The sequence below is a fragment of the Mesocricetus auratus genome, unplaced genomic scaffold (genome assembly GCF_017639785.1).
Source record: "Mesocricetus auratus isolate SY011 unplaced genomic scaffold, BCM_Maur_2.0 Super-Scaffold_6730, whole genome shotgun sequence".
In the NCBI taxonomy this organism is placed as follows: domain Eukaryota; kingdom Metazoa; phylum Chordata; class Mammalia; order Rodentia; family Cricetidae; genus Mesocricetus; species Mesocricetus auratus.
The window spans coordinates 99,389,750-99,402,090 of record NW_024429184.1 but is presented as its reverse complement, the minus strand read 5'-3'; the positions used below and the strand labels follow the sequence as shown (position 1 = coordinate 99,402,090).

Genomic DNA, 12,341 nt, shown 5'->3' with positions numbered 1-12,341 from the left:
GTTAGAAGCCAGCTTTCACTAGAGTGTGCAGCCAACTTGGTCTGTAAAACAGAACCCTACAAAACTACACAGGTTTTCACGGAACCTTAAAAATTGTAATAGATCAAGATGCATGTATGCAGTTAAAAAAAACCCAAGACTTCCTAGTTATTCTTAATTTATAAGAGAACTGTATGTCCATGTTTAGTAATTCACTGTCACCGTGGCCAAGGGCACAAGTAAGTGTGCACCACTTGATGAGATGAAATATAGTTCATTTTCCAAATATACATTCAGCCATTAAAGATGGGTAGACTCCTGTTATCTGTGGCAAAATGGATGAAACTTGAGGTTTGGTGAATAATCCAGGCACAGAAATGATCTCACACCTATGGAATCTGAAAAAGCCAATCTCCTAGGAATCAGGAGCAGAAAGGTGATTTTAAGAGGCTAGGAAGAACAGGAAGGACATCTAAAGCAGTGGTTCTCAACCTGTGGGACCCCTTTGGGCAATCCTCTATCTTCATAAATATTTACATTGGGATGCCTAACACTAGCAAAATTATAGTCATGAAGTAGCAATCAAAGTAATTGTATGGTGTGTGTGTGGGGGGGGGGGTGTCACCACAACATGAGGAACCATATTAAAGGGTTGAGAACCACTGCCCTAGAAAAAGGTGGGCTGTTGCCACTGGCTACTAAATTACAGCTAGAATAAGCTCATGCGATTACACACAGCAGGGTGTACTGTGGATTTCACCTATGTATCTTATGAGCACTGATGTTTTATCTGCATGTATGTCTGTATGAGGGTGTCAGATCTCCTAGAACTGAAGTTAGAGACAACTGTGAATTGCCATATGGTTTCTGGGAATTGAACCCGGGTCTTCTGGAAGCACAGCCAGTGCTCTTAACCCCTGAGTCATCTCTCCAGTTTCTGTGGATTTCAAAAAGCTAGAAGAAAGGACTTCTTTGCCCTGATTTAATCATTAAACAAAGCATGCATTATCAAACAGCATATGTACAACTCTAAAATACCTTTCCGGGGGCTGGAGAGGTGGTTCAGAAGTTAAGAGCACTGGCTGCTCTTCCAGAGGTCCTGAGTTCAATTCACAGGAACCACACAGTGGCTCACAACCATCTGTAATGACATCTAGTGCCCTCTCCTGGCCAGCAGGCATACATGCAGGTAGACCACTGAATACCTACTAAATAAATCTTAAACACAATAAAACATAACGTTCTGTGTGTTAAAAATAAATCTAAGAAGAGGGAGAATAATAAAAAGAAAAAATCTAAGAAGCTGAGTGTGGTGGCACAACCTTTAATCCCCCAGCACTCGGGAAGCAGTGGCAGGTGGATCTCTGAGTTTGAGGCCAGCTTGGTCTACAAAGCAAGTTCTAGGACTGTTACACAGAGAGACCCTGTCTTGAAAAATGAAAATTAATCAATTAATTAATTAAATCTAAGGTGTTGGAGAGATGGCTTAGCAGTAAGAATACCCCCTTGCTTTCGCAAGGACCCACAGGGAAGTCCACAAGCATCCGTAACTCCAGCTCCAGGCACATGTTGCACAGACACGAATGCAGCACACATTCAGAACAAAGCAAATCTAGGAGAATAAATCTAAAAGCACAGCGGCAAAGAGCATCAGGAATGGTGAGTGTCGGTTGCTCTGGAGAACTGGGAAAGGGAACACGGATATTGGCATCTATGATGACACTCTTACCCTTCCTAAGATTGTACTTTCTACCCTGATTTTTAAAAATACTCTCTTAAATAGAAAGCAGAGGAAGGGGATGGAGAGATGGCTCAGCGATTAAGAGCACTGACTATTATTCCATGGGACCTGGGTTCAATTCCCAGCACCCACATGGCAGCTTACAATTGCCTACATCTCAACCTCCTGGGGATCTGACATTGACAGACATAACATGCAGGCAGAATACCAAAGCACATTAAATAAATATATCATTTAAGAAAAAAAAGAGGAAAAGACTTCCAACTTGATTCTCTAAATTTGCTGTAACAATGTTAATAGATTTGACTCTATATAAAGGGGATGGAAATTAGCTCTGTGGGCAGATTGCTTGCCACTCCAGGCCTAGGTTTCCATCTCCAGCACTGTGTCAAACTGCCATGGTGATGAACACCTGTAATCCCAGCATTGGAAAGGTGGCAGCATGATCAGGAACTCAAGGTCACTTATTGTCAGCTACATAGGGAGTCCAAGACCAGTCTGGACCCTGCATTTAAGGGCGGGGGGGGGGGGTAAGGTGGGGTGGAGAGAAGGCTCAGCATCTTCCAGAGGATTCAGATTCAATTTCCAGTACCCACACATCGGTTCACAACTGTAACTCCAGCCCTGGGGGTCCATCACACTCTTAGGATTGGTGCAGACACAGACACACATCTACGGAAAAGACCCAAACACATAAAAATACGGTAACAGGCAGGGCAGGGAGCATGGCTCCGTGGGAAAAGCACTTGACACACAAGCATGAAGGGCTGAGTTTGGAGCCCCAGCACCCACACCGACTCCTGGTGGGTAGGGACGCCTGTCATTCCAGCAGCTAATGAGGATTACAGACGGGGGATTCCTGTTGGCTATGTAGACTAAAGGAATCAGCCTCAATGTGTAGGTAGAAAATCATCACATTACCTGCATTAGTGCGTGTACACACACACCATCTTTATTTCTTAAACCAATTTTAAAAAAGTACAGAGGACAGCTTAAAAGCCAAAGTTTTAATAAAAACATTATGACAAACAAGTCCTTGTGCTAGAAACACATAAAAATTATGAAGTCTCAAAGGGACCTCTGAATCAGCTTCGGCCAAGATTCTAACTCTCCATCATCTTCTACACACTGGACATAAATGCCATTGTCACATGTGGCCACATCATCATAGCTCCTTAGCAATTCAACTGAAGTGTTTAAGTGTGTGTGTGTGTGTGTGTGTGTGTGTGTGTGTGTGTGTGTGTGTGTGTTGATCAAAATGAGTACTGGTCAGGTGTGATGACAGACTTCTAATTCCAGCACTTGGGAGGCAGAGGCAGGTGGATCTCTGGGTTCAAGGCCATCCAGAGTTACAACACTGATCCTGATTTTATTTTTGTTGTGTTCATCATAACATGGTCTCGTTTCGAAGGATGGCCTAGAACTCGTGATCTTCGTCTCTACCACTTGACTGCTGAGACTCCAGGTGTGCACTGCCACACTCATTTACTGGTGTGGGGACTATATTCCAAGTTCCTGATGCTCCAACTTCATTCTCTTGCTTTGAAGAATCAAGCTGGGCAGTGATACACACCTGTAGTCCCAGCTCTTGGGATGCCTGGGGGGGAAAGCCTATCTCAGGAAAACAGTTCTAATTAGGCAGTAGAAACTGGCCAGCTCACTGCATTGTGTGTGTTATGAAAAAGCACAACCTGGGTCCTCATGGCCACAGCAATGATTCAGAATCCACCTGCAAATCTTAGCAAGCCATGTCACTTTCTTACTTAGTAATTTGGGGCACTGTCAACAATTTTTCCCCAAGAAATGAACTGTTTATTTTCCCCCTACCCTCATTCTTGACAACAGCCTCTCAGTAGCTCTGTCACCGGCATTTAGCTTGGCTCATAGTCAGTGATGGCAAGGGCATGCCACTCAATGCTCCTCACTGGTGACAACAGAGAGGTGTGAACACACATTTGTAACTGGTTGGTGTGCCACCCGCCGCTTCCCCACACTGAAATCAGTCCCCCAAATTCTTTACTGTCATCCAAATCTTTCCACACCATGACTCTAGTTACCTACAAATGTCCCATCCTCCTTAGGCATCTGCAGGGGCTCAGTGTGACAGTAGACCCAGTGGTGGCTGCTATGCAGTACAGAGTGACAGCACCACAGAGCAGGTACGCCACTGCTTCCCGGTGAGACCTTAGATGCTCAGCAGTGACCTTCCCTGCATGCACTGTGAGCATTCAGGCTAAGAAACCTATGAGCATCAGCACAAGCCCGGGCTCTGGCTTATGGTCTGAGGTCACTCGAGGCATCCAGGAGTGCTTTTATGAGTGACTTCAGCCCCAGAGTTCCCAGCAGGTGACAAGTTCTGGGACAAGAATGAAGGTCTGTCTACCCCACACAGTCATGAGCAGGAGTCATACATGGGGGAACACCCTTCGTTGACTACAGCATTTTTTGTTGTGGTGGTGCTGGGAACTGAACCCAGGACTTCACATATGCTAGGCAACCATTCACAACTGAGCTAAATCCCTCGCCTCACCCAACAGTGACCCACTGTCATTTGGAACACTGCAAGTCATGCACACGAAACTGTGCTGTGGTCCCCAGCATGTGAGGGTACCTCTCCCCTTCAATCCCGGCCAGAGGAGGGGACTGTGAGTAGTGAACACTGCTCAGAGGACAGCCTTCATCTTCTCTACTGCAAGGACTCTCTTCCCTCTCTATTCGGTCTTCCATATCCCCAGCTTCCTATGATGGCATTTACTTAACCAAGAAATAACTGTAATAAAAAAAGGTCACTAGTGACACAAATTCACCAAACCCATCTTTTGCTAAATGTGGCTAGGTTGAGAATATTTAATTTCAATTTCTGAAAAATTAGTATCTTGATTTAGTCAGGTTTGGGGATCACTGGAGATCAGACGCTGTTAGATACAAAACGATCAGGGAAAATCAGCGTTTCCTTGGGCTTCTTCAGAGTAGCCGCAGGAATGGCTAAGTGATGCCAAATAAAGCATCGTCACTCAAACTTGATGCCTTGAGCCAGAGGCAGGTCCGTGCTGTAGTTGATGGTACTGGGGAGAAGAGAATTAAATGAATGGCAGAGCACACATAATATAGAACATTTTCATAACACAACAACATAGGTCCATTTATCTTAACAGCTTACAAGTTGGTAAAAAAAAATTAGTATACAAAACAATGTCAGTGTGATTCCTCATAAAAAGAGAATAACATACGTCTGGAAGATGCACATCACCACTTACTATCAACTTGGCCCCCCAAGTCTTGCTCAGCCTTCCAAGCTGGTTCCCCCCACCCTTAAACTTACAGGCCAGACCCCCCCCCCATGGTGCTCTCTACTTCACTGGAAAGCAAGAAAACTCCACCACAGGAGAAGTGGCAAGGATGGCTCCTCCCACCTCATCATGCTGAACGACCCAGTCCTCTGGTCCATATCCCACCTCTGGAGTAGAATCCAACAAGGATCATAGTTGTTACGCTAGATGAGGGTGAGAGTCTTTCACTGGAAATGTGTGGGAGTGACTCTTTTAGACCTTTTTCTGATTTGGGAATATGTGAGTATTCAGGAGACACCTTGGGGACAGTCCATTCCTGTTTCATGTACCTCTGCAAACACTGCCTCCAGGTAATTTCATACATTCCTAGTATACCTCCATTATGACTACCACCCGTCATATGACCAGCTGCAGAAGTTCCGCACACGTTACGGCATGCCAATGCAGAACTGCTCAGATTTGGGAGCATTTAGGATTAGTGTGCTTAACCTGTAGTGTATCGTGCATACTCAAAAAGATGCAGCTACATACAGAGTCTGGAAAAGCAAAACCAAGAGAGCCTGAGCAAAGACAAAACCGGAAGACAGAAGAGCAACAGCCCACTCCCAAGGCTTCAAGCGCGAACCCTCCCCCGCAAAGCCTTTCCTTACCACGTGGATCTTCGCATGTACTGCTTCCAGGCATCGCTGCCAGATTCCCTGCCACCGCCCGTGTGCTTCTCCCCTCCTACAGAGATACAAAGTCATCTCACACCTTTCCTGCGGCCCTCAGAGGATACGGGGCTATCAGATCAAGACTGGGTAGGGTAGTACACACCTACAGTCCCAGCCCTCAGAGACTGAGGCAGGAAGATTATGAATTCAAGATCAGCCTGGGGTATGTGTAATATATGAAGTGCTCCCCCTCCGCCGCCAAAAAGAGAAAAGCAGAAGCAAATGGAGGAGAAGGACGAGGTGGCGGCAGTGGCAGCTGGAGAGGAGGCTCGGTGGTTAAGAGCACTGTCTACACCGCTGGATAGGGCCCAGGTTCAGTTCCTAGCACCCACGTGGCAGCTCACAACCACCTGTAACTCCAGTTCAGGGTACCTAGCACCCTCTTTTTGGTCCCTGCAGGGACCAGGCATGTAAGTGGTATTCACATATACATGAAGACAAGCACTCACACATATAAATAAATCTTTAAATTTTTTTAGTTAAAAAAAGGAAGAAGGAAATCAACACAGAGACCCACAGCTGAACAATGTGCAGAGCGTGAGAACTCTGGAGCACCCGGCTTTAAAGGCACCATCAGAGCCCTTCCCTCAAGGCTTAGGGACCTACGTGGGAGAGGGAGCAGAACCCAAGCGAAGTGTCTTCCAGACACAGCAGAACTGATGTCATATGAACAGAGACTGTAGCAACACACACAAAACCTTTACAGGTTCAAGTCAGATGGGATCCCAGCACCATAAGGGAGAAATGAAGACTGGGCCCCACCCCTAACCAAGCAACTATTTGCAAGTGACACCCAATGGCAAAGGGGAAATCATTCCACATCGAGGCCCCATGTTCCAGAGTAGTTAGCCAAAACGAAGGGAATTCCGTGCTGTTTTTTTTAATTTTTTACTTACTTTTAGCACTTCTTTTTTTGTCTTATTGGTTTTTTGCTTGCTTGGGTTTCGTGTGCATATGTTTAAAGACAGAGAGGGGAAGGAGAGGAGGTTCTGGGAGGCCACTTATTTTTACCATACTTTGTGTTTTGTTTCGGGTTTTTTGTTGTTGTTTTTCTTTTTTCAGGCTGGGTCTTTCTGGCCTGGTACACAGTCCAGCCTGGCCTCATTATGGCAATCCTTCTGCCTCAGCCTACAGAGAGCTGGGATTCCAAGCATGGGCTACCACACTCAGCCATGTTGGCTAATTTGTTTTTAATTTTTGTGTTACATTGATTTATTTTGTGTCCAAGTGTTCATAAGTGTTCATACCACAGTGTGAGTGTGAAGACCAGAAGGCAACCTCCAGGGGCAGGCAGGTCTTTCCTTCTGGCTTATGGGGATTGTACTCAAGAGTCTCAGGCCTGGTAGCAAATGACCTTACCCACAAGCCATCTTTCTGGCCGCACTATGAATAATTTTTAACGAGTTAAACTTAATATATACCCAAAAAGATTTTTAAAAACTACAATGAAATATCAGTAGCTCATAGGGTCCAGGAAAAATAACTGCTTAATATTTCATCTAGTGAAATACAAGGAGGGAGCAGATAAAGTCTTGAGTGAATGCATACTGTTGACATGGGCACAGCCATGCCAAGGATCTCAACACCTCAGATCCACGAGAATGGCAAGGCCTTCCCTAGGTCCAAGTATGGGTGCCCACTAACAATTGAGCGTTAGCTAAAATCTGTGTGTGCAGAACATTTCAAGCACAGCCCCCTCATCCTGAAGACTACAACCTGAGTTGTTCCCCACAGGCCTTCCTGTGGACGTCAGCGAACCTGCCTCCTGTTCATACTCTAGATGGTAAATGCCCTGAGTCCTAGGCTGCTGCTGTGTCTCCATCAGGCTGCACAACCCACCATTTCTCAGCTTTTCTGCGTGTCTGTCATTTCTTCACTCCTTATCCCCCACTCAATTTCTAAGCCCATTTTACATGGTATTTGCAAATGGGTTGTATTTTGTTTCCTAGCTTTGAAGCAGAAGTTTTAACCTTTCTGGCTCTAAGATCTGCCTAGAAAAACACTGAATCTCAAGGCTCATGTATCTTGAGTTCAGGGCCCTGCTCCAACCTAAGCCAAAGATGAGGACTCTGGTAAGAACTTGGGTTGGAGTGCATGTTCTTTCAGGCATGCTAGGTCACAGGTTATTACAGAACATAAATTGTATTTCCATTTCCTCTTTTCTTCGTTTTGTTTTGTTGGTTTTTTTGTTTTGTTTTGTTTTTGAGACAAGGTTTCTCTGTGTAGCCCTGGTTGTCCTAGAGCTCATTCTGTAGACCAGACTGACCTCAAATTCAAGAGATCCACCTATCTCTGATTCCTAAGTGCTTTGCTGGGATTAAAAGCATATGCCATGATGGCCCAGCTTGTGTTTCCACTTCTTGACAAACTAAAGGTGAACATTACTGTTCCTCTGCTGCTCACTGTGAAAAGGAGTAACGAGGGCAGAGGCTCTTAGCTTGGTGTAGAGTGTTGGCCTAGCATCATGACAGCCTAGGTTTAGTCCCCAGTACCAAAATAAAAGGAAAAACAAATCTCTACATACCAAATGCACCACCAATCTCAGCCCCGCTGGTAGGAATATTGACGTTCACAATGCCACAGTCTGAACCTTTGGGTCTGTGTGTGTGGGGAGAGAGACAGTGAGAACACACAGGAAATTAAACAAAACAGAACAAAGCCCAGGCATTCAGGCTCTCACCATGAACACAATCACTCACCACATCAAACTCAATAAGTACTCAAAACAGACTAAGTTATACCCAATCCATCTGAAGATTCTGCCCAAATCCTTGGTAAAAATACTACTTGAAAGTCCTTGTTTCACTTCATTATTCCATGCAAAAACCTCTTGTTCATTCTAAAAGGACAAGATTGGGAGCTGTTAGTGTCACCAGTATTACTATGCTCAGGTCAAAGCTCATTTCATAAGATACAGTGTTAGTGCACAAAAGAAACTCAATTGCCTTGTTACATCTGTTTTCTTTCATGGTCTGGATCTTTCCCTTTTTACCTTGAATTTGAAGATGTAGAGAATTGGGGCGAAAGTCTCCTCGTGCACAATGGATGCATCATGGGCAAGACCAGTCACAATGGTGGGCTCTACATAATTGCCAGGGTGATCCATAACCTTAAGAGAAAGATGAAATAAGAAGAGTGGATGGATTTCCTTTTCTAGGACTTGAGATCAGAGGACACCATCATTCCTACATTTACGAGGAGAAAATCAAAACAGCCTTTACAGGTAAACTATTTCTCCAAAGAAAGCAGCATCCTGTTTGGAATGAAAATGCCCTCCTGCTCCTACCCGTCAGAGAGAAAAACAGAAAAAGGTGTTTGGAAAGAAAAACCATGCCGTGTGCCACACTGAAGTTATTTGGCGAGGCAGACTGCTGAAATGCTTTTTAAGTTAATTTAAAATAGGCAATCTGCACCCATCGTGTTACTGACTAAATAGTGTTCTGTCCCAATTCATACACTGAATATGACCAATACTCAGAGTGACGGCATCTGGACATAGGACCTAATTCAATACGGCCAGCATCCCTTGTCCTTTAGGGAAAGGTCATGTGAGGACTCATCCACAACCCAGAGAGAGTTCACCAGAAACTAACTCTATCAGCACTCTGGTTCCGGTCTTCAACATCCAATTTCCAGTGCTTCCAAATCAGTTTCTGACACTTTGTTATACAAGCTCTAGGAAATTCATATACATTACACAAAATTCCAAAAAGGTGCATTTGTAACCACACAGCCTGTCCACTTAGTGGGTAATAGTCTTTCCTCATGAAACACCCCAGCCCGCTAAGTTCTGCATCAACCCTGTACTCTAAACTGTTTGCATGCAACTCTATCTGTTCCTCCATGAGCATACTGAACCATGAACTTAAGTGTCACACAAGGGCAAACCCTATTTCTGTAACGGTTAGGTTAAGTTCTTTACAGAAAGCTCAATGTAAGAAAAGAAAGCACACAAATATACACCCACATGGTATCCAAGCAGATATAAGTGTCTCCAATCTGGGGGCATCTGCTTTCGGATTGCCTTGCAAGGACTGGGCCTCCACAAGCTTTAAATGAAATGCAACTAAACAAGCAATAAACGAGGGTACACCTTTTGTGCAGATGGAGGCGACCAATCCATGAAGCAAGGCCTTGACTATACATAGTCCGAACACACCACATGGTATCCAAGCAGATATTAAGTGTCTCCAATCGGGGGCATCTGCTTTCGGATGTAGTTCTCAATGGGGAGAATGATGCTTGCCTTTAATCCCAGAACTCAAGACAGGCGGAGGCAGGTAAACACTGAGTTCCAGGCCACCAGAGTTACAAGATAAAATGGTGTCTCAAACTACAACCAAAATGTAGTTCTCAGGTGTTGAAAATAACAGTGTGTTTGTGATTTCTTTCCTTAATTTTCCCAAACAACCAGTAGACATGAACTCTAACTACCCTGAATATTGTTTTATTCCACAGCACACCCAGACCCTTTCCATACAAATCCCAGGGGCTGACTTAAAGGCAACCATGACTGAGTTTCTTCTGTGTCATCATGCGTTCCTCAGAACCCTTCTCCCCTTTGTGACAGGGATGGGGAGAAGAGCATCCATGCAGCCATCCAGGACCCTTCACCAGATTTTCTCAGCAATCTGTGCTCAAGGGAAAGAAAGAAGCGAGGCTGTGACTACCCACCCACAATCCTCATTACCTTGCCCCCGTAGACCACCGTGCCTCCTTGTTTCTTTATCTCTTCCACGGCTCTAACAAACATGCTCACTGCCTGTTTGGTGTGGAGTGGTCCATAGAGAATATTCCCTGGGGAAAGAGAAGGGAAGCTCTTCATTTTGCCCTCAATAGCATCATTTTATTATGTTAGTGGCTTTCAAAACTAACCGGCTAAGCCCTCCTCCCTACATCCTCAGTTAAGAGCAAGAATCAGCAACTCTCTCCCTGACGGACCAGATTCTTAATATCTTATGCTTTGTATCAAGTATGTGGCTTCCAACACAATTACTCAACTCTGCCTTTGTAGTCCCAATGCTGCCACCCACAACACACAAATGAGTAGGGGTGGCTTCGAGGCAGACACAAACAGCCAACCAAATGTGTTAGCTAACCTCTGCCTTAAAGGAAGTTATCAAAGTGACGCCCTAAAAGCACAGGAGTGGCATGTTCATAACAGTGTGCCCACTCTTGAAGACCATTATAATCTCTGTGGCTAGTGTGCAGTTCCATGGGGTAGACTGCAGGAAACGAAACAGGTAGACGGCCGGGAACTGAACCCCTGAAGTAACCAAGGTGGGCGAACTGGAGCCCAGGCCGAGTGGACACGGGTCTAGTGGGCAGTAAGGGGAAGGAAGGCAGGAGCAACGTCATAAAAGCCTGGGCATCCGCCACAGAGGGATTCTGATTTTAGTCTAAGAACAGTGAGAATCGCTGGAGTGTCCCAAGCAGAAGGGTGAATTATATTTTTCAATTATTTTTATTTTTAATCATGTGTATGCTTGTGTTTGTGTGGGTGGAGACATCTGAGAGTAGGTACCTACAGAGGCCAGAGGTCAGACCCCTGAAGTGGAAGACAGTTTTAAAGCTGGACATGGCAGTGAATGTCTTTCATTCTAGTCATGACTACACCATGAGACATTGTGCCAACCCCGCCCCCAAAAAGCAGTTGTGAATCACCTGATATGGGTACTGGGAACTGAGCACTGTAGTTCTCCCCAAAAACAGTACCTGCTCATCTTAACCCTGAGCCATCATTCCAGACCCAAACTGTCCCTTCCCTTACCCCCCCCTTTCTGAAAAATATGAGATATCATTATGTAGTCCTAGCTACCTGGAACTTACAATGCAGACAAGGCTAGTCTCAAACTCACAGAGATTAGCTAGTTCTGCCCCTTTCTCCTGAGTGAGGAGCTTAAAGGCTTACACCACCATGCCCAGCATGATTACAGCTTAGCAACCACTCTGGTTGTTAGGGAAGAAAGCACTGGAAGAAGGTGAGTCTGGGGACTCGAACACTTTCCCTGTGGACAGTGATGCCTTGGGAAGAACAACAGCAGTAAAAAGGAGAGCTCAACCATCACCTCATTCAACCAACAGGACCTCAACTCTTACACATGTCAAGTACAAGGTCCTAACCCTGACATGTCATCAGATGCCCCTCAGTCTCTCAGAAAGGGGCACCCCACCTCCAGCTCAGAAGGTCAGAAATACAGGTAACACTGGCTGTCAGAAGAGGATAACTTTTAAGAAGAGAACCAGCTACTTACGGTCCCAGGGGTTGCCAACACGGATCTGCGAGTAGGCGCCTTTCAGTCTTTGTACGACTTCCTCATGGATACTTTCATGCAAAAACTACGTAAAGAATGGGCATTGGGGGAACAGCAAAATGAATACACGTCTCAAGACTTAGTAAATAAGTTCTTCAACAGTACTGATAAGTAGCTACTAAAATACTACAGTCTCTGAAAACCAACCGAAACCATGCTTTTAATTATATATTTTTCTACTTTTAACATTAACTACATGAAAATAAATCATCTTGCTGTTCTTCCAGAAAATCCAAGTCTGGTTCCCAGGACCCACACTGGGTAGTTCACAACCACCTGGAATTCCAGCTCTAAGAAACCTGAT

At 45.0% G+C, this 12,341-nt stretch overlaps 1 protein-coding gene across 1 annotated transcript in view; it reads right to left on the bottom strand.

Moving 5' to 3' along the window:
• Positions 1–2,712: 2,712 nt before the first annotated feature.
• The window catches only part of Aldh7a1 (aldehyde dehydrogenase 7 family member A1), a 34,694-nt gene continuing 25,065 nt past the window's right edge, over positions 2,713–12,341 (bottom strand). Inside the window, exons 12-18 of the mRNA XM_005069101.4 lie at positions 11,978–12,062; positions 10,414–10,520; positions 8,716–8,832; positions 8,465–8,562; positions 8,248–8,321; positions 5,661–5,736; positions 2,713–4,785 (exon numbers count right to left, since the gene is read on the bottom strand). Coding sequence (XP_005069158.1) covers positions 4,731–4,785; positions 5,661–5,736; positions 8,248–8,321; positions 8,465–8,562; positions 8,716–8,832; positions 10,414–10,520; positions 11,978–12,062 — 612 coding nt within the window. The 3' untranslated portion in view covers positions 2,713–4,730. The remainder of the gene's footprint in view (positions 4,786–5,660; positions 5,737–8,247; positions 8,322–8,464; positions 8,563–8,715; positions 8,833–10,413; positions 10,521–11,977; positions 12,063–12,341) is intronic.